At 33.6% G+C, this 21860-nt stretch overlaps 9 protein-coding genes across 9 annotated transcripts; 4 read left to right on the forward strand and 5 right to left on the reverse strand.

Annotated features, from left to right (window-relative positions):
- Positions 1-35: 35 nt before the first annotated feature.
- On the reverse strand, positions 36-1186 carry LOC108573233 (RWD domain-containing protein 2A). The gene is made up of 3 exons (XM_017935622.1): positions 888-1186; positions 358-804; positions 36-269 (listed from the first exon to the last, which is right to left on the reverse strand). Exons 1-3 carry the CDS (start codon positions 1080-1082, stop codon positions 36-38), a joined length of 876 nt encoding a protein of 291 aa, XP_017791111.1. The 5' UTR covers positions 1083-1186.
- Positions 1187-1776: 590 nt separating this feature from the next.
- Positions 1777-7184, forward strand: LOC108573234. Its single transcript, XM_017935623.1, has 14 exons — positions 1777-1801; positions 1891-2042; positions 2119-3066; positions 3133-3544; positions 3618-4063; positions 4135-4281; positions 4357-4594; positions 4668-4916; positions 4987-5330; positions 5383-5635; positions 5707-5941; positions 6011-6384; positions 6459-6740; positions 6826-7184. The coding sequence occupies exons 1-14, from the start codon at positions 1777-1779 to the stop codon at positions 7182-7184; spliced, it is 4464 nt and encodes a 1487-aa protein (XP_017791112.1).
- Positions 7185-7386: 202 nt separating this feature from the next.
- Positions 7387-8881, reverse strand: LOC108573236 (testis-specific serine/threonine-protein kinase 1-like). Its single transcript, XM_017935624.1, is given in 6 exon segments — positions 7387-7431; positions 7499-7594; positions 7670-7965; positions 7968-8204; positions 8274-8577; positions 8786-8881. Coding segments are annotated over 6 exon segments (1074 nt in total).
- A 501-nt stretch (positions 8882-9382) lies between these two features.
- Positions 9383-10614, forward strand: LOC108573280 (40S ribosomal protein S2). The gene is made up of 3 exons (XM_017935678.1): positions 9383-9421; positions 9703-10051; positions 10120-10614. The coding sequence occupies exons 2-3, from the start codon at positions 9704-9706 to the stop codon at positions 10612-10614; spliced, it is 843 nt and encodes a 280-aa protein (XP_017791167.1). The 5' UTR covers positions 9383-9421; position 9703.
- A 164-nt stretch (positions 10615-10778) lies between these two features.
- Positions 10779-11257, reverse strand: LOC108573343 (probable DNA-directed RNA polymerases I and III subunit RPAC2). Its single transcript, XM_017935751.1, has 3 exons — positions 11240-11257; positions 11063-11160; positions 10779-10989 (listed from the first exon to the last, which is right to left on the reverse strand). Exons 1-3 carry the CDS (start codon positions 11255-11257, stop codon positions 10779-10781), a joined length of 327 nt encoding a protein of 108 aa, XP_017791240.1.
- Positions 11258-11689: 432 nt separating this feature from the next.
- Positions 11690-12621, forward strand: LOC108573326 (growth arrest and DNA damage-inducible proteins-interacting protein 1). Its single transcript, XM_017935733.1, has 2 exons — positions 11690-12179; positions 12248-12621. The coding sequence occupies exons 1-2, from the start codon at positions 11728-11730 to the stop codon at positions 12603-12605; spliced, it is 810 nt and encodes a 269-aa protein (XP_017791222.1). The 5' UTR covers positions 11690-11727; the 3' UTR covers positions 12606-12621.
- A 536-nt stretch (positions 12622-13157) lies between these two features.
- LOC108573344 lies at positions 13158-16180 on the reverse strand. The gene is made up of 5 exons (XM_017935752.1): positions 15526-16180; positions 15073-15322; positions 13784-14032; positions 13452-13699; positions 13158-13363 (listed from the first exon to the last, which is right to left on the reverse strand). The coding sequence occupies exons 1-5, from the start codon at positions 16178-16180 to the stop codon at positions 13158-13160; spliced, it is 1608 nt and encodes a 535-aa protein (XP_017791241.1).
- Positions 16181-18723: 2543 nt separating this feature from the next.
- On the forward strand, positions 18724-20356 carry LOC108573247 (uncharacterized protein C6orf106 homolog). Its single transcript, XM_017935638.1, has 3 exons — positions 18724-19062; positions 19397-19755; positions 19831-20356. Exons 1-3 carry the CDS (start codon positions 18905-18907, stop codon positions 19935-19937), a joined length of 624 nt encoding a protein of 207 aa, XP_017791127.1. The 5' UTR covers positions 18724-18904; the 3' UTR covers positions 19938-20356.
- A 231-nt stretch (positions 20357-20587) lies between these two features.
- LOC108573246 (thymidylate synthase) lies at positions 20588-21860 on the reverse strand. Its single transcript, XM_017935637.1, has 4 exons — positions 21635-21860; positions 21286-21549; positions 20911-21173; positions 20588-20827 (listed from the first exon to the last, which is right to left on the reverse strand). The coding sequence occupies exons 1-4, from the start codon at positions 21801-21803 to the stop codon at positions 20618-20620; spliced, it is 906 nt and encodes a 301-aa protein (XP_017791126.1). The 5' UTR covers positions 21804-21860; the 3' UTR covers positions 20588-20617.

Consider the following 21860-nt stretch of genomic DNA (forward strand, 5'->3'; position numbering starts at 1 on the left):
TAATTTGAATAATGAGATAATTAAAATTATAATTATCAGTCCAGCAACTCAGGAAGTCTACCTTCTATGCCAAACAATTGTTTAAATGCATACTGTGATTTGTGTTCTATCAAATATTTTAACATTTGACTCATATCATTAGAGCACTCAGAAACAGGAAAAGATATTTCTTGGAAATTATTAAATTTACGCATGATATCAATATCTTTACAGTCTTCTTCCTTTTCCAATAATTTCACTAATATTTTATGCCAGTTCATAGACTTAATCTAAAATTTAATAAGAATAAGAATATTTAAGTTTTTGGAAATACAAAAATAGAGAAAGAATTGTTTAGAAAGTCAGAAAATTTAATACTTTTTGCCAACAGTAGTCACAGTCATTGTAAGCACCTTCCATGCAAATAATCCCTGGTTTTCCCGCCAAACAAAAACCTGTGATAGAATTTTCCTTTGCCAAAGTGGCTACATTTCTTCTTTTAATTTTACTGTATATATGATGACTATATATCCAATATCTAGCAAATCCTCTAGATTTCTCTTGCTTTTCTTTCTGTTTGCTATTGTTGGACTCCTTTCTTTGATTCATAATAGTTGCTGCAAGATAATCTTCACTGTTATCTTGCAACCATGATATTAACATGTAAATACAAGGTTCTTCTTCCTCTTGATGCTCAACAACATTGCTTAATGCTTGGTTTAGAAGTAGCTGTTGAGTTCGATTCAGAGATGAACTTCTTACATAAACTTCTGGCTTTTGTTTGGGATAATTAGACGACAGACTAATTAACAATTCAATTGTTCCCTAGGAAAGGTTATTTCATTGACTTTTGGCAAATACCAATGCATTATATAGTACATCAATAGAGACATATTTTCAAATCTTACACCATTCATAGAAATTCCAATGGAATACTCCAGTCTTTGTGGTAACTCTTGCATAGGGTTCTTAATGAAGTTATTAATATCAGCCAAAACTCCATGATCTGTTATTACCAATTCTTTTGGGTAAACAGACTGTAACGCTTCTAATTCGCAAATTTGAGCAGTCAGATTTTCGTTTATTTCTTCGTATGTGGACATATTGTATGTTGAAGCACGTTTCGCACATAGGGACAAGGACACAGCAAAATTATTTATAAGTTAGATAAAAGCATGCAAGAAAAGAGGTTATCAAAGTATCAGTTGATACTGATGATATATAGGGTGTCCCACGTTGTCAGTATATTCTATGTCGAAATAAAAAAAAAAAGTTATACAAACATAGGTCTTTTAGAGATTTGTTAAAAAGTTATGGCAATAATACGAAATGAAGGGAACAATAGCAGACTCACTGTTACTGCGATCTAATACAGAAAGAGATGATCAATATTTGCGCGATATTTACAAGATCGCGTAATGAATTGATACAAAAAATCAATGATGCATTTACTGAAATGAAACAAAATAATAACGAAATTTGCAGAGTAATCTGATATCTTCTGATGTTTTCTGATGTCAATCTTGCATTGTCATAAACGGTGGACATTTTTCAGATGGAGTATTAGTTGCTTTTTGCATAAACAGAGTAAACGTAAATATTGCTGATCTACTTCTGTATTACATCGCAATAACCGCGAGTCTGCTATTGTTCCCTTCTTTTCGTATTATTGCCATAACTTTTTAACGAAGCTCTAAAAGACCTACGTTTGTGTAACATTTTTTTTTATTTCGAACCATAGAATATACTGACAACGTTTGGCCATTAAAACCTGGGACACTCTGTATATCTGTTTTAATGAATTCACACGGGTATTTTGACAGTATCTATCGATTGTCGAGAATCGAATCCAGTTCTTAAATCGATAGATTTTTGAATTTGAATTACTAAATAAACTCTAACACTTTATAGGTATTAATATACTAAATGGATTCCAAGACTACAGTAAATTAAACTTTGACGGTGTCCAGGATATAAATTTCTTTTTCCTCAAATATGGACTCGAAATAATCTGGTTTACTGCAATTTTAGACATTTCCAATGTATCCTTGTATCAGATAAATGTACATTTCATTAATGTTATAAAGTCCAAATTAAATTTTAAATCCTATTTCCCTAAGTTACTGACATTCATTTTAGGATAGAGGTTTCTATGGTGTTGCTGCCTATCCTGTGGTCAATGGAACACAAATAATTGCAGACAGTTGTAATTACGGAGCCCTTTTAATAATTCAAAGTCAAAATGGATCTGTCCTTATTTTACGTTTCACTAAAATCCTGAACAACTATTATTTACGGTCAATTCAAGATTTTGAATTGAATGATATGACCCACTTAACAATTTGGAAAGGAATGAATCAGTTGCATTTAGGCATTGCATCTGATTCAAATGTTTCAATTTTCACTTGGTTTGGTAACTACTTTGATCTGATACAAATTATTAATGTTGGTACTAAGAAGTTAATCCCCTTTCAAAGCAAAGGGTTTATGTACCTGGCAATAACTGGCTCTACAACCTATGTTTTTAAGTATTTTTTAAAGTCTAATGAGTTTCTAGTAATGCAAAGGTTACCATTCAGTCAGGACGTTTCATTTTTTGAATTAAAGAATGGTCATTTCATGGAACACTTTCTAAGCTTGTCCACAGAATCTTTAACTGTCATTTACAAAGAAATCCATGACCGTTTTGTACCATTTCAACAAATTTCCTCTGGCAAATTTGCTGTTCCCATTATTTTAAATAGAGCAATTATACTCTTAACTTGGCACGAAGACACAATGGTAACTTTTCAGTATGATGGGTGGCGATTCGTTGAATTACATATAAGACTGTCTGGAATTAGTCATTTTCATCAAGTTATATTGTACGGAAAGAAATTCTTATTGGTGAAGGATAAACATAATAGATGGATATTGAAAGAACTGCTGTGGATAAAAAAGAAATCTTATAAAGATCTGCAAAAAGAAATAAAGATATGGAATATAAATGCTATGAATACAGTTCAGAAAAGGGTGGAAGAAGTTCCACAACTAAATAATCCTATTAGAATTTTGAGAGGTCATATTGATCAACTTCATGTTCACAATGTGAGATTTTATACTTTCAACATAGCAGCACTAACTGAGTCAATTGAAAATACTCTGTCTTTGCAGATAAATGAACACAACTCACAGAAATTAAAGAGCGTATCAGAGCAATATAAAAACCTGGTTTCAAAATTTCAAGGGCAGAAAATTATCATAAATAATAAGTGGCACCCTGAAAATTTAACTCTTATATCTTTGCATGCAAAGAGGATTCAAGTAAAATGTAAAATAAAATGCAAAATCAACAAATTAAATGTTAAAAGGAATGCTAATCTTCTGTCCAAGTTAACAATGTCAAATAACATGAATGCAGATTTGAGTTACAAAAAATTGAAAGTTAAAGAAATAAAAAATTGGAAATGCCCATTTGTCAGTCTTCCAATAGAAGATATTATTATTGATAAGTCAATAAATGGAATATCCTTAAGTAATTTACTGGAGAATGCTTTGAAAGTGTCTGCAAATCAAGAAGTCTTAGGTGAGATTCTTCAACTTTAATTTTCAAATAAATAAACTAAGTTAAAATACAATTTATCAAATATATATTTCAGGAGAGCACACTTTCAGTAATGTGAATGTGACAAATGCTTCTATGTTGATGAATATTGCCACATATTTAACAAAACAAGAAGTGAAGATAAAAGATGTGAAAGTTAGAGAATTAAACTTAACAGAGGGTGGAATTTTATTGCCATTAAATGGTACATTCACAATAATGACTGGTTCGATCAATGTACATAAGTTAAAAGTGAAGGAGAATCTGCGATTGCAAGGATCATTTACAGGAAAATGGGCAACACAAGTATCACCTATAATATTCACTTCTCAGCCTATGATTTTGGATGGTAATTTCAACTTGGAAAATGTTAAGATTGAGAATTTGAATTCTACAGACTTAATTGTCAACAAAATAGGATTAGTGAAGAATATTTTATCAAATGCAATATCTTTATACAATAATGTACCAGTGTCTTTATTACTTTCCAGCAAAGCAATGGTGAGATTAATTTTTATACGTAGTTGATATATCTTTATGGCAATAAGTAATAAGATTTAATTTTCATTCAGAAATGGAGTAACATTACTTTACATGGCCACCAAAATTGGATCACTGCAAATTCTCAAAATGTTATTATGACATCAGCAAGAAAGAAATTTCTGCACAATGTTGAAGTACCACAAGTTTCTTATAATAACTTAAAACTTCTACGGTATGTTTAATTAACTAAATAATTTAAAAAATAATTTAGAGAATATTTCAAAGAATACTTTTTCATTTAAAGAATCAAGACAAACCTATGTGCTATTACCATAATTGCACCTGAAATTAGAACTTTTACATTAGCAGTGAATAACATTACTGTGAAAAGTTTAACAAGTTCACGTGTTTTTGGAAATTTAGGAGAAAGACACTTTTCTGATAACTCAACATTTCTATTTGAATCTATTTTGCCTGGTGAACAATACTATCGTAATATTACTACAAAAAATATAATTACAACACACCTAAATAATATAAATTTAAGAGGTGAAGCTAAGTAATTTTTTTAATATTTGTATTTGATACCATAATTTTATAATAATTAATTATATCACTACAGTACTGAAGATGCTTGCAAATTCATGGGTTGAACCCAATGTCTTCAACGCTTCAATTGAAACAACCAATTTAATAATAAACAATCTTCTATTTCCTATTGAATTTCATGAAAAACTTGTCAGAATAAGAAAAAATATAATTTTAGAGCAAGATACTCATGTGGATGATATTAATCATGTTAATTTTGCTAATCTCTTGGCTAATGCCATAAAACTTGAAGATATGATACCTTTACAAAATATAACATTCAGTGAGATATAATGTTTAATGTATATTAATGAAAGCATCAGTAGTTTTTACTTATTCTAACTTTATTTTAGGTAAAGGTTTTACCTCAAACCGTATGCATACCTTTTATTTTCCATCATACTTGATGGAAATGAAAAGAGACTTTAATCTTCATGAAAAAAGAATTTCTGGAAATATAGAAGTGAATACAATGAATCTAGCATATTCTTTTGAACTTACCGAAAATAATATTCCAGTTAATATTATTGTCAAGGAACTTGCAACTTTCCCAATGGAACCAATAATAAAAAATATAAATAACACTAAATTGGAAGAACTGTTTACAGAGGTTTGGATAGCAACAAATCTAACTACCTTCCATGGAAAAAATCTGTATATAAAGGATGCACTGATGAAAGGAAACATTTCTCTAAGTGTAAGTATTAAAAATTTTTTATTAATATTTTATTACAATATTTCTCTTTCAGAATTCTACAAATATCTTAAATTCTGCAATATGGAAGGACATTTCTGAACGTGTTTTGAGCAAGACAAAATTACAGAAAATAATAGTTCCTGTCTTTTTGCATAACATTAAAGTCCCTGCTATTGTAGATTCAAGTGTTTCAATTATAAAATCTTCAGTATCAGATATTAATGACATGTTCAATAATTTACTGGTGAAAAATACAGATCAAAAAGTGCAAGTGAAGTGGACATTCAATACATTAAAGATCTTAGGTAAGAATGCTTCTGCTTGTACTAAAGTAGTATCTTACAAAAAAATAAAATTTTATTTGTGAAAAATTCAGGGAAGTTGTACGTAAAAAACAGAATGAACAGCATGGATCTTAAGAAGGATGTAATGAGAAACGATTTTAAGGAAAATATTGTAACTGAAAAGAAAATAATTAATGTTTTGACTGTGGAAAATTTGAATGGATATGGTTTTGATAAATGGGCTAAAAATGTTCTGATGCAGAAGAAAAAACATGTAACCATCAAGGGACGAAAGAAGTTTAATACTGTTACCTTTAGCAATATAAAGTAATTAATGAAATTGGTTCATTTACTAATAATTACTGAATTGATTAACATTTATTTATATGCTTCCAGGGTATCTGGAACTATAATGGAATATAATATTGCAGAAGCATTATCAAAGTCTAAGAATCAAACAATCTATGGTCAAAAAATAATTCAAGGTTCTATTAATGCATCCGAGCTTATTATTAATGGTTTAATAAATGATGTAAACCTGACTAAATTGATGGATCATCAATTGAAAAAACATAAATCTCTACAGAAAATAAGAACAGGAATCGAATTGCAGAATAGCTTAAACATTGTTGGAAATCTGACAATTAATGGTACTTATTCAGGGGCAGAAATGAAGAACTTTTACCAAAGTTATTTTAATGAAATGCCTATTGCAGAGAAAATAAAGAAATTTTCAAGAGCAGCAGAAACAATTAACACCGCACTACGAAGTATCTTTCTTTTAAATATTCAATAATAAGATGACTTTCAATAGTAATGCTTAAATATTTTATTACTATTACAGATAGAGTAGCCTACATAAATAAATTGAAAGTCATAAAAGACATCATTCATACCTCTAATAAATCAGCAAGTATTCAAAAAGCACAATGCAAAGCTGCAAACTTTTCTTCATATTGTACTAATCAACGTTTAACAAATCTTGTTTTCAAAATGAATATTAGTGATTTTATATTGATAGAATCGATTACGTTGAACGAAATCGAATTCATCATAGTGGTAAAGTTTGATGCAGTGTCTATATATTCATACAGTAATGAACAAAATAATCTTATTCACTTAAAAGGTTTGTTTGATAAACAGAGAATAAAATCAAGGTAAAAAAATTATTCATTTTCACTGAAAATATTATATTCATTCAAAATCTGCAGACTTACACATTCCAAAGATAATGGACGCGTTCGTGGAGCCCATGTTACATTCTCTATGGATCATGCTACGATTGCCATCGCAGACATTGGTGTTACACTATCAGGCGTGGAAGGATTTGCAAGAATATGTTTTGCCAGCTACGGATGTATTCATAGTAAGTCGAACGCGGAACGATCAGCTCTTATTATTGTTGTCAGACGGCGTATGGAATCTTATGGGACTCGCGAGTCCTCGAAAGATCATTGGAATTCCTTTGAAGGAAAAAGTGGAGACTTTTGCCGACGGATTTTATTATTATGTGAAATGTATTTCGAAAAATAGTACAGTACTATTGAAAGCGCGATACGTAGGAAATTAATTATGTAAAATAAACGTTAAACGTTATTTTGTTAATGCTTGAACGTCTTAATGTACAATGAATAATATGTAACTATGGTTATTCAGTTTTTTCGGAGTTGAATGTAATAAAATGGAATTTTCTAAAAATGTGTAAAATTGTAGAAAAAATTCTTGCTGTAATAACTTGGTCCTGACAATGAAAATTTCAATACAACACCAGTTTAATTCTTAAAAATGGATCCAGCTGCAACTGAAGACATAGCTACCTGAAAAATACAAGAAATTCTGTAATCTTTTCTAAAGTATAATAATTAATTCAATTAAGACACAAACTCTAGCAGCTTTCTTGATGACTGTGACTTCTTCTGTGGGTTTAGATCTGCCTGTTTCCACACCTACCTTCTTCTTCTCCTCCACCTTGAACAGCTTCTACAAAGCAAAAGTTTCAATCACCTTTAAAGTATCAAATGGCTCCAGTAACTTTTTTTCTCCAAACGTTCTCACAGGGTCTTTCGCTGAGAATTTTTCTTCATATTTCTTCCTTTCTAATACAGCATTATTCAGAGCAGTTTGCTCTGCAGGAGTAAGAACTAGAAGACGAGGATCCATGGAGATCCATTCGCCACTGATTATTTGTTCCAGCCTCCACCGTTTAGAGACATCAGGCTCCAGAAGACGAGTCACTAACCTCTTCACTTGGTCACTCAAGGTATCAGCAATTTTAGTACGGAATCTCCACTTGCGACTGGTTTGCTGTTCGTATAGACGCTTGATGTCAGTGTCGTCAAAGGGCATCGAACACCAAGGGACCAGACATCAGCGATCTTGGGGTTGTACGGAGAAGCACGAAGGATTTCTGGAGCAGCATAGGACAGGGAACCGCAGTAGGTATCGCTTAAGACACGTTTACCTCTATTGTCCACTACGTAACGAGCGAATCCGAAATCTGCTAGCTTCACGTTTAAATTTGACGTCAGAAGAACATTTTCACATTTCATATCCCGATGAGCGATCTCCATTTCGTGTAGGTATTGAAGACCTGGAATTGTTCGTATAATGAAGAAGGGACTATCTTTAAATGATTATGAAGATGTATATACTATAATACCAAGTGCAAGCTGTCGAAACCATACGCGTGCTTGACCCTCAGCAGCTGCTCCATTTTTCAAGATGAACTCCAACAGATCGCCATTTTCAGCGTAGCGCATAAATATAAAGTATTTTGCTCGCCTTTGGAATATACTGTGCACATGTACGACATGAGGATGGTTTAATTTTATCAGAATATCCAGTTCGCGAGGCAAAAATTTTCGGACAAAATCCTTTGGTGCTTCCCCGGTGTCTATAACCTTACACGCTAAAGTACTGTTCTTTTCAGGTTCTGATTCCGGTTTATACTCCGCTAGATATACCTGCAATTAAATAATGGTTAATTTTACGTAATATTATTACTATTTTCTCTTAATAGAAATGTTCTTTTAATAGAACATAAAAAAATTGGAGGTTAAAAGATTCGAAAAGCTCGCTCAATTTCGTTATCGACTGAGCTTAACCTCAATTTTCCTTTCATAAAGATTTCAGGATAAATTGGTTTATGGTTTTATGATATATTTAATTTACCTTCGCATAAGCACCCTCACCCAATTTTTTTAGAAATTTGTAGCCCCTTGCCAATAAAACAGTCTCTTCAGATGGCGTTTGATTCAGATCCGACATGTTCTTTTTCTTTTTTAATAATTTTTTATTCAGTATCATGTATCAGGGAGGTTAATCGATTGATTTATTAACAAAAATTTATTGTATAAAAATTATAATATTCTATAGGGATTTCGATTTATTTTTTAATACTCCTTGATTATTATTATTACTCACTTTTAGGTATCAAGCAAAATTATATTAAAATAGTGTTCTATTAATGAAAATACCCACTTTTATTTAACCATTTTGTTCACGTAGATACTATATTTAATATGAGGTATAACAGAAGAATTCATGGCCTACTTTGCAGAATAATATTTTTTAATTTCACGAAATAATGTTTCAGAAATTTCTTTCAAAACTGAATGGATAAGAGTAAGCAAAATAGAAACTATAAATTAAATAAAGATAATAGTCTTATATTTTTATTTGGAATTTTACATTTAAATAGCGGATGTGACGTCTGACATCGAGATGTATCGAGTTATCTAACTTAGCCGCTTCGAGAGTGTAGCATAAGTCTTTCTTCCGTAACCGTGCTGAGGAGAAAAAAGTAACGTAAGTATGATACACGTCATTTTTAAAATTTCATTATTAAAATCTCTACCTAATTTAATTTTGGTACATTCTTATAAATATATAAGACACTACGAATCTACGAAACATTATACAAAATAAATTTATTATTCAATATTTAAATAAATTCAATAGTGGTCATAGCCATGTGTTCATAGGTTAAATTAGCATCTTTGTTTGATGGCAAACGTTAAATTTTTCTACCAACAATTACGCATCGTTTATGCATATTTATATTTAATTTTTGTATTTAATCTCCACAGAATGGCGGACACTGCTCCAGCCGCGCGTGGAGGATTTCGTGGAGGATTTGGCTCTCGTGGAGGAGGTGACCGTGGAGGTCCAAGGGGTAGAGGTCGCGGAGGTAGAGGAAGAGGCCGTGGACGTGGACGCGGTAAAGAAGACAGCAAGGAATGGATTCCAGTCACAAAACTTGGACGTCTTGTCAGAGATGGAAAAATTGAATCCTTGGAGCACATTTACCTCTTCTCTTTGCCCATTAAGGAGTATGAAATCATCGACAAGTTCCTTGGACATGAACTAAAGGATGAAGTATTAAAAATTATGCCTGTACAGAAACAAACCAGAGCTGGTCAACGTACACGTTTCAAGGTAATATTACTTTCACCTAATTTTTATTTCACTGAGAACCTTGTTAATTATTTATTTTCATTTTACAGGCTTTTGTAGCTATTGGTGACTATAAGGGTCATATTGGTTTGGGTGTAAAGTGTTCCAAGGAAGTAGCCACTGCCATCCGTGGTGCTATCATCTTGGCTAAACTGTCTGTTGTACCAGTACGTCGTGGTTATTGGGGTAACAAGATCGGTGATCCTCACACAGTACCCTGCAAGGTTACTGGCAAGTGTGGATCTGTTCAGGTGCGTCTGATCCCAGCACCAAGAGGTACAGGCATTGTTTCTGCCCCTGTACCTAAAAAACTGCTGCAGATGGCTGGTATTGAGGATTGTTACACATCTGCAAGAGGATCCACCTGTACTCTTGGAAATTTTGCTAAGGCTACTTATGCAGCTATAGCCAAGACTTACGCATATCTGACACCAGATCTCTGGCATGATCAGGCACTAAGAAAAGCACCATATCAAGAATTCGCTGACTATCTGTCTAAGAATCACAAAGTCATGGGAGGACAAAGACCTGCTGAGGTTGTTTAAACAATAAAACTCTATGCAAAGTCTATTTGATTGTAATCATTTTCTTTGCTCATTTCCTATCCTCATACTCATAATATGTCCGATTATTATAAATTATAATGATGATAGTGAATTAGGAGTAACGTAGGCTTATGGTTTTTATTTTTTATTCAATAAAAAAATAATTATGTACTATCCATGGATGTGTCCTTTGAGTTTTTAAATTGTTCATAAGAGGTATTAAAAGTGTCTAAAGTGTGATCACAGATCTTTTCAAAGTCCTGCAATCCTTTTTTTAGTACATCTATTGCTTTTCCCTTTTTTGCTTGAATCCGCAAGTAAATATTTCCTTCTGCTGGATGATTGACGAAACAGGCACAAAATTCCACGTCAGGGCTAGGTTTGAAAAAATATAATTAAAAAGCTTAATGATTATTTCTAAAATGATATATTAATTAATATGACATACTTCTGTGAAATTATGGCCACCAAAGAATTTCCTAAAGTATAACCTTCACCCATAAATACGAAAGTTTTGCATTGTTCAGATGATTGATCACTAGCTACCTGTTTTGAAAAAAAAAATGTAATTAATCATGTAAGTTTATAATTTACATTGCAAAATATAAAATTATAAATATTGTACCTCTGCTAATCGACCCATTTTATTATTTATTCTCAACGGATTATTATAAAATAATATGTTAAATTATCACAAGTCTCTTTTTCTCATAATACTTAAAATTACCGATATAATGTCTATATTATCATAGCAACATGAAGTCCAAGCATCGTCGAAGAGAGACTCCAATAAGTTTACATTGTTGTACCATAACCTAATCTTTCGTACCAATAACATACATAACCTAATTTCGTATTGATCATCACTTACTGAATTGCAATTTGGATTGAGTGTTTTTTAATAAGAAATAATAATTAGAAATTTTCCCAATTGGGGCAGAGAAATCAGTCAAAAATTTAAATAAATCAAATAAATATTTTGAATGTCAAAAGATATATGTAATATTACATTAATTTAACCTGATGTTTTATAGTTAAAATGTTCTGATTATAAATGATTTAATACAGTATAAATAATATAAACAACGAGAATAAGTGAAAAGACAGTACAAAATGTCTCTGAAAGAAATTTTTTTAAATGTGTCATTGAGATTACGATTTCAAGGTGCTATAAGTAGAAAACATTATTGCTCGAAGCCAAGTAATATTCTTGAGACTGCTGAAGAGCAACCTATCTTCAAAGAGGAGGAATTTGATGTTGTAGAAAAAGAAGATAGAAGAAACAAGTCAAGACTTACTCCTGGACACAGAAATATATTGTTTGGTGAAAAGCCTTATAATGAAGCAATAGTGTGGTATCATAACACAGTCAAATATAAAAAGAAAATATTAGGTAGATATGGTGTGAAAGCATTAGGAACACCTGCAGGATGTTTGTGGCCCACTCGTGAAGAAATAAAAGAACTAAAAGAATATGAAAGAGTTGCATTTCCATTGGATATTCAAGAAAGATTGCAAAAAATTAAAGAAGAGAAAAAGAAGAAGGAGGAGGCTCTGATAGCTAGGTATGTTAATTTATATGATATATTTTATAATAAAATTTAACAGTTTTTATACATATTTATGTTTATAGGCAAGAGGAAATAACTGTTAAAATGGCTGGCATGAAACAGCTGTTAATCAGTGTGCAAGAAAAGATTGCTAAGAAGCAAGAAGCAGAATTAGAAGCTAAACTGAGGAAAGAACGCAAGTTAGAGAAAATTAGGCGTGAATTAATTGCTACAGGCAATGTGAGCAAGAATAAACTAGAAAAGGCATTGATTGATGTAGAAAAAGATGAGAAGAAGAAGAAGAAAGAAGCTAAGAAGGCAAAGATGCTTCAGCGACAACAAAAAATGGTAGAGGAACTAACTAAAAAGCATTTAGATGAAAGTCAGAAGACTGAACCTAAGGAAGAAGATGAAGATGAACCACAATCTAAGACAAAATGATTGAAAAATCTATGAAGCAGACAGTTTTGATGCAAACGTGTTGTATTGTAAAATAATTTCTACATAGTAAAATGAACGCATTACAAACATCCATGTAGTGGTTAATATTTCTACTTTCTTGGTATACAAACTTCCAAAAAGTAATTAGAGAAAGAGTAATATTTACACCTCGTAGTAAATATTGTATTTTCGTTTGCTAATACAAAAAACGTTACATATGTTATTTCTGCAAGGGCTAAAAGAAACTATACTAATATGGTAGTATTAAATGACTCGATAAGACACATATATCCAGGCACAATTTCGGCAATAATACGCTGCGTCTCGTTCGGATTTTTGTTCATGTTCGTTAGCAGTTCGGAGAACCGCAAAGGAAAGTTCAACAACCGTTTGTACGCTTAAAAAAAGTCAGCTCTCGACCATTGACTCTTGAAACTCCTTCTCATTATTGGTACTGTGAACATCCTCCATGTTTTCTTCCACTTGATCCTGAATGTTTTGCACGTGCAGCTCGTCGATAACTATCAACCTCAACCTATTTTTCTCTGCTTGTCAGGCAGACTGGATCTGCGAAGGAGAGGACAATTCGTAGAACTGAAAATTTAATTCTTCTCCAAACAGATTTTCCGGGGTAATGATCTCCGGTTCCACCATGTTCAGGCCCAGGGTCGTTGGATTTAGATCTGTGACTAGATAACCTTCGCTTATGAGTCCGCATTCTTCGGCCACCACTTCCTTAGATACTGGATTAAGGAAATCTGCGAAGATATTTAACCAATGAATTTGAATTCGAGGTTCAATTGAATCGTATGATTTCTAATTTATCCGGAAAATAATTTGACTTACCACTCTCTTTCACAGGGTAATGAAGTTCCTGTGTTTGCTGATTGGACTGGGTTGTATTATGTTCATTACTGGACACCATCATAGGAACAAGATACTGTACTTCTACTTCTTTCTTGATACCACTGAGAATTTCTTCTGCACAGTGCTCTAATGTCACAGAATTCACCATACTTTCAGTCTCCTCCTCTGAGGACTGTTGCGTGATACTGGCAGTCGCTGCTTCCACCTCATCTATTGGATTCATGTGCCTGAAAGAGTTAAAAATACCAATAAATAAATACAATTTTAAATTAAACTTTCCCTGTTTACAGAAAATTAGTAATTCTAACTACCTGATACATTTCCTATGATTTTCAGCTTCTGTCAAATTTTTGCTGATCTGTTTCATGGAAGAGCTAGTGTTAGGGATATTAATAGTCTGTCTAGGTCTGGAGTCCCCGGAACGGTTCGCAATGGCCCACAAGTGTCCAGCTCCATGCGGTGCCTTGGATCCCTTCCGGAAGTGAGGATTTATGGACAAGTTGTGCCGCACAGAATTCTTCCAACGATCGTCGTTGCTTTTGTAATAGGGAAAATGCTCTCTGAAAATATATATTCATAAATTATAAATTTCTGGAAAATGCTCTTTCTGAATTTGCATAATAGTAGACGTTTAAATGGTTTTTGACGTCTGTCCCTTCAACGTCGACCACCACCCGCCACGAGAACAATTTTCTTCACCTGCTCGTGGCGATATCACGGCGTGCTACCCCCCTCCCCCCACAATTAATTCTCCACCTAGGGTAAGTGGAGACAAAAGAGCACGGAACATTAAATGGCGACTTTACCCGCTCTAATGATTGTAATTGGTAATCATTCAAAAACAAAGGGAGGAAAGAAAGGAAGAATGTTTACCCTTCGTATAGAAGTAGTTCTAATTGATTTCCATTATAGTTGGTTTCATTCAATTTAAAAATTCAACCTTAAATTTAATGTATATTCCTTTAATTGATTTTGAGGGTATTGAATTCATTCTCACTTGTCTATACTATGTCATACACCCTATATATAAGAAATGTAGGAAACGAGTTTCTACGAATTAACGAGAACATGGCCCACGTCGATGCGGGGTGGCTCGCGTTCTTAGATGGTACCCCTTGGCACCGCTGCCCTCGCTACTTGGTACCAGCCGGTACCAAGCCTTTCCTTGCTCGATGCAACTCTCCACCCCTCTCCATTCCACCCCTCAGTCAGCACGAATGCGCACAATTTACTGGTTCTGTGCTTTCACCTGTTCGATCGTGGACTGATGAAAAACGACCATACAGATAATCGAGCCCCTGAACTCATTTCTAAGCCTCCCTTACAAGTTACACACTTAAATAATTTTCCTCCCTTCTACAAATACACAGAACTCTTACACTATGTATCAATATTAATTTTATATTTATGGGAAATTTAGGTCAAGGTGCATAATGTATGACCTTCAATTGAGAATTTTCCAGTTAGCAAAAAGCAATGACCAATTTAATGTCTCCTTGACGCCTTAAAAGTTCTGTAAGCCATGCACGATGCTAAACAAATCTTTGTTGTTCCATGGAACTTGCAAAGTTTTGGATTATTGCTGTTGCAGGGTACTCACGAGATCCACTGATAAATGGCTGATACTGTGAGCTCTCCTTTTTCTCGCAGAGCGTGTTCAATGAGCTCTGTGTAGGTGAAAGGCGGCTTTTTTGGTCCGTTGCACCGTGAGGACGTGAAGCTCTTATTGTCCAGGCTGGAGCAACTCTGATTGGAGTCATGATTCCAGGAGCAATTCTCGTTGTAATTTTTCTTCACATCGTTGACGTAGGCAGACCCATAGAAACGTCCATTTACCTTTGTTTTGCTTCCTGAAGAAAGATAAAAGGCATTTACTCTAAGGCATTATGAGTAGAGTCAAGCCTTTATGTTCAATCTATTAAACAACAAATTTGTTTCCTTGTTAATTTATTTGGAATCACATAGAAAAGCATTTTAAGAAGATTCTGAGTCATGCAATGTGGAATTATGAGAGCAAAAGTTTCATTTAATAGTCCTTAGAATAACTTCAGACCACTGTGATTGTCTCTGGGTGATGGTACACTGGACTTTTCATCTGCAGCCTCAATGAATGGGTCTAGTTTAAAGTCCAACAGCCAAGAGAGGTTCCCAGTCTCCTGATCGTCAAACTGCTGCTGCTGTTGTTGACTATTGGAAGGCATGTCTGGCTTGTTCTGTTGCACATGGGTGGGTGGTATAGTGGCAATTGGCTTCCAGTAGTCAGAGCCAACCTGGTAACTTGTTTCCTCAATTTGCACCTCCTGGATCACCTGTTCCTGCCTATGGTCCAACGATGAGGAAGACGTGGCAGGCGAGGCCGCAATTTCAGCGATAGTATGTTGAGATTCCAGTTCTGAAACAGTTGTCCAGGTGCAGTTGGTACCATCCACCAAGAGGACCTCCAGTCTCGCCATTGGACAATCCTCCATGGCCTCCTGGGCCGACAGTGGCGAGAACAGGGCCGTCGTGTTGCCTATGACTTGGTTAGAGGCAACCACATCCATTGGAGTCTCTATATCTTGATACTGGTACCGTTTACGACTGTTCTGGACCTCCTCACAGAGGCTTTCTATGTCCAGGTCCTCAAAGATGCGTTTCTTGCCAGGTTTGGACAGGTCAGACACCTCATCCTCCGAAACACCACCAGCACCAGAGGAAGGCCCAATCATCTGTTTAAGTAAAGTTTTGGATCAGTTTGTACATGGATGGTCACAAGTTTGAGATGTTCTAAATTTCTTTGCTGAATTGTGGTATGTTAATCCAATTTTATATGTGAATACTTTATAGTTGATAGTTATGTGGTATTAGGTGTATAAATATAAGTGTTCTGATACACTCTCTGATCTTTCAGAAAAGTTGAAATTTGCTTGAGATAATATAAATCACTTTTTCTTATGTATAAAAGAGTGCTGGGTTACTTATTTGTACACCTAAGATTTTTGTATATATTCTGTATGTATGGTATGGGATACTTCTTCCAGGGAACATTCTAATAATATTAATAAGTCAGTTAGATTTTATTAAATACACATTGTTTCTTTCATTTTAAATATACATCTATCCTAAAGAATAGTCTGGAAGTTTAGTTTCCTGGTGCTCTGATCAATACACAGTAACAGTACATTTATATGGTATAAAAAAATAAATAAAAAATTAAATACCTTATTAAAAAGTATTGCATACTACATAAGAGATGAACCAGACAGAATAAAGTAGCATAAAATAAATAAAAATAGGTAACACAACATCTAAGACCATCCAAAATGGGAACCTAGAAGAAACAGGTAAAAAATAATAAAAAATTTAAAAACATCATTGAATCGTCGTCTAAAGATCAAAATACTTCACAGAAAAGCAAATACAAACTCCACGCGTACTCACATCAGTCCCCACTAATTCTCGAGTTTGACCGATTCGAACCGATTATTTCGTGATAGCGAAACGAGTTCTAACTATCATCACGAGGCCCCGACGTCAACGAAGAGACAATCGCACAATAATTTCGAACGTTTCATCGATGCTCGTGTTCGTGTTTCCTTCAAAAGTTTCTTCGAATTATCAGTGGGAAATGGTCGCGACTATAGAACGTGGTCACCAGTTCACACTGTTCAGAGATGTTTCATCGCGAATCACAGTTGTGGTTACAAGCGGCACTGATTAGTTTAATTAGAAATCACCCTGTGACCGGACCTTTTTGAAATATCTACGTCAGATCAACTTCGGGCTGCGACTGTCTCCTCTTTCGTATTTCAATTGTTACGCGGCACGAAGCGCGCGCATTCTCAAATCTTGGCTGAAATGGAGGGGACAATCGAGCATGCGCATACTGACTTCACGTTCATAGACGTATACGTAATGGAACCAAGGGAGTTTTTCAGGATCATAAACTTTTTTTCCAACTAAAATAAGTAAAATATATATTTTTAATCTAAACCACAGAATACTGATGGTACAGGAGCATTACTCAGAAGTGTTGAAAATATATTTTATAGAAAAGTTACAAGTAATTTTTTGAATGAATAGCAAAAATAATAATACTAGTAATTTCAATTAAATCTATCGAATACTTAGTTGAACTTTAGTATTTGATGTAGTACTACAAACAACAGGTGCTATTGCATCTATAAGTAGTGCTATACAAAATATATTTACTATCATGCTAAGCATTTTCAAAAAAAGAAACCGTTATAATTGGAGTATAAGCGAAACTTGTAGCCTATTAAAATTTTGTAGCTGTTATTTGTATCGATTAGAATCATTCGTTCAAGTTATTTGAACATAGTACATGGTGGCTGATTATAAAATGTGCATAGTCCGGAAAAAGTATTTATATAATGTTGGGCTAAGTATAAGATACCCGGAAAAATTGTTGGTGTATACGAGACTGGCGTTGTTCTGTAAGTACATGCGTGAAAAATCAGCAGGACTCTTCTACAATCTACATATATACATTCTTGTTCCGTTTTTCGATGCCATTTGATGTTAAATTTTTTTCGTTTCAGCGATTTGTTATCGCTTCTCTGAAAAAGGAGGTATCAATTCAAGTTTCATCAATCTTTTAACGTGACAGATGCGATTTTTGGGAAAGGAATATACGTTGAACTTCACTGTCAACGTAATTGCGCCACAGGGCATGTCAAACGTTTGTAAAAAGTACATAATGACCTTGATAATAATTAAGAAAATTAAATATTAGTAATTATCAAAAAACGAGAATATTAATGTAATTATAAAGATCGTTTATTAACGTAGCTAGGGAAAATTTTTTAAATTCAGAAATCATATCTGACACCATTACGCTATACTTGCGTATTTTAGTTCAATAAAAAATTGGTTATACACTTCAATAAAAACACATACTATTGACAATTAACTTATACATTTATGGCATAATAATATATTTTATTTTTGAATTTTTAAATCGTTTGAAACTAAGGTAATAATGTCTAAAATATTATTAAAAAAATATTCTGAAAATAGAAATAAATAAGTGCATTGTTTATAAAAGTCTGTGATGCTTTTGTACGTGCAACCCGCATTACACCTGTGTATAAACGCATCATGACTGTTTCGCGTATCTGTTTAACTGTGGAAACTCGGCGTTCAAGGTCAAGGTGACACCGTGTTGCAAAGGGGAACGTAACTACTGGCGAATTTCACCTTCGGACAGTGACTGTACGGAAGCTATTTTCCCCAGTGCGTTGCACTTTTTGCGCAGAGTGTACCGTGGATGCATGCACCCACTGCGCACGGATAAACGTCACGAAGAATGACATTTAAAATTTGCAGTTAAAAAGATTCCGACGATAACAACGTGTTTTTCACGAATCCGTGTGCGTGTTCGTGACAATTTCGTTTACATATGGGGTATTGAACGAGCTATAGAGCGCATCATGAACGTGGACAACGACTTGGACCAGCATTTGCTGCATCAGTTCAGCTGCCTGGGTACTACCGACAAGGACGATTTGGTGAAGCAGCTACAAAAGCTGCTGGCCGGCAGCCAGCTGAACGAAGCAACTGCTACGTTCTTCCTGGATATGAACAACTGGTGAGATACTACCTTCCGCGTGCACTTCTACGTCGTTTCTATGACCTAACCCTAACATCGCCATGTTTACGTGGAGTCTCGTTTGAGACTCTTTATCTTCATCCTATTGACAGTTTAAGTACATAGATTTGACAGTTAATACGATTTCATTTATTTATTATTTGCTTAATTATGAGAACTTTATATTTGATGAAAGAACATTTAAAGTGTGATCAGTTTAGAGATGGATCAGTGGGCTTCAGACACCTTTACCATTAAATTATTCTTTGGCGCTGTATTACATGTGATTATAGAAATGTGTATGAATGTATAAATAAACTGGATACGATTTCAGGAACCTGCAAGCAGCAATATGTAGTTACTTTGACTGCGAGTCTCCAGTTCAAAATAAATACCCTTGTATGAGGCTGGTATGTGACAGCACTATTGGCGAAGGAGAATCAGTACCACCTCTGACTAACTTTAGAAAGTCATGGCAAATACAAAACAGTGGTACAGAAGCATGGCCTGAAGGAGTCTGTCTACAGTATACAGGAGGAGTACAAATGGGAGTATGTACGAGAGTACCAGTTCCATCTTTAGGTCCGAAAGAATCGACAGAAGTAAGTGTGGACCTTCAGAGTCCTCCACATTGTGGTATATTTGAAAGTAAATGGAGGATGATGGTAAAATCTACAGAAACTTTTTTTGGAGGTAAATTCGCTTACCTTCTTATTGTGGGACATTTTTAAGGGTATCTTTATCATAGTAATAATCTTTTTTGTTTAGATGATATTTGGATAATAATTACGGTGAGTGAAAGTGGCACCTTGGCTATTACCCAGCAACTGCATCAATTAACTACTTCATCATCTAATGATGTAAAGATGTGCTAGCCCCTAATGTCCAGAGACTTTCCTTAAATTTTTTTTTTTATTTTTAATACCTTTGTTTATTTTAAATTGAGCAAACGAAAGGTAAAACACATTTGTTTAAGGATACTTGCTTTAAAACTTAGTAGAAATAATTTTTCACTAGCAGCGCGAAAAACAATATTGCCAATAGATATGTATGTACATTATTTAAGGAAGTGTACTGGATTATTCAAATATTGTATAGAAGGAAGATAACTTTGTTAAATTTGAAAGTTGCTTACATAAGGCCTTTTAATCGTCCATGCTTGTCAGTTACATCCTTTTAAAACATTCTTCTTTTACTTGATTGCTTCTATGACGCAAACCGTAGGAAAAATGATTATGATTTATACTTGTTAGAGCTGTAACAGACATGTATGGACCACATTCGAAACTGGTACTGAAAGAAATTGATATAAATATAAATATAACTATAAATATACATATGTATGTATGTTTGCTATAATCATACATACATATATATGTATGTATAATTATTAAGATACAAGTTTATTAAAGAAAACGTAATTTTTATTAGGAAATAAAGTATAGGATACGGTTAAAAATTATAACATGAATTACGTATTCATTCATAAAAAGTGTACAAAAATTTTAATCCTTAGTGTATTTGTTTCGATATGATATCGTTACATTTCAACATGTTATACAGCCATTGACATCGAGATCTTTGCATGTGGTTCATATCCAATCAGTTCGAAATCATTCGTCGTAAAATCGTCGATATTTTCAACGTTCCTAACTATTTTTAAATGTGGAAATGGTTTTGGCACACGTTTGATTTGTTCCTCGAGTGCTGATATATGATTGAGGTACACATGACAGTCACCCATTGTATGTATAAATTCACCTGGCTAAAAATAAACAAAGACAAGAATTTCTGTTAAGAAAAGAGTTCATAAATTCTTTTTCTTTTTTTTTTCCATTGTAAACTTACCTTTAAATTTGTAACGTGTGCCAACATGTAAGTTAATAGAGAATAGGATGCTATATTAAATGGTACACCAAGACCCATATCGGCGCTTCTTTGATAAAGCTGACATGATAATTCTCCATTGCTCACATAAAACTGAACAAAACAATGGCATGGGGGTAGTGCCATTTTTGGAATATCAACAGGATTCCATGCTGACATTATAATTCTTCTATCATTTGGAGAATGTCGTAACTTATTTACAATTTCTTTCAATTGATCAATCCCTGTATAAATAAAAAGAACATATTAAAATATTAGTAAAGAAAAATGTTTCAGTGTATTCATAATTAATTAAATCTACATAATTAAGTTCAACCATTTAAGATTATTGTTTACCTTGGTAGTTATAATCTGCATGCATGTCTTTGTATTCTGCACCAAAATGTCTCCACTGAAACCCATAAACTGGTCCCAAATCTCCTTCTTCCCTGTCTGTAAAGTTACAAGAGTCTAAGTAGTTACGTGAACTGTTTGCATCCCAAATATGAACACCTTTTTCACTTAATAACTTAGCATTTGTTGATCCTTTGATGAACCATAACAATTCCTCCAGTACACCCTTCCAGTATACTCGTTTTGTAGTTAGTAATGGAAATATATCTACAACAATTAATCAAATCGATCAAATTTCTCTTATTGTACGGTTATACGGAATGATATCGATTAACTAATTTAATTTTCTTACTGTCTTTCAAGTTAAATCGCATATGGGTTCCAAAAATAGCCAACGTTCCGACACCCGTACGATCATCTTTTTTTGTTCCTTCTTTCATGATTTTTTTGATTAAATGTAAATATTGATATTCCTCGTGTTCTTCTTCCTTTGTTACATCCATTTGTTTTACGTTTTCCATATAGGAGAATGATATTCAGAATGATAAAAGAAGCCACAAACAAAGAAATAAGTTACT

This window comes from Habropoda laboriosa, unplaced genomic scaffold (genome assembly GCF_001263275.1).
Source record: "Habropoda laboriosa isolate 0110345459 unplaced genomic scaffold, ASM126327v1 scaffold134, whole genome shotgun sequence".
In the NCBI taxonomy this organism is placed as follows: domain Eukaryota; kingdom Metazoa; phylum Arthropoda; class Insecta; order Hymenoptera; family Apidae; genus Habropoda; species Habropoda laboriosa.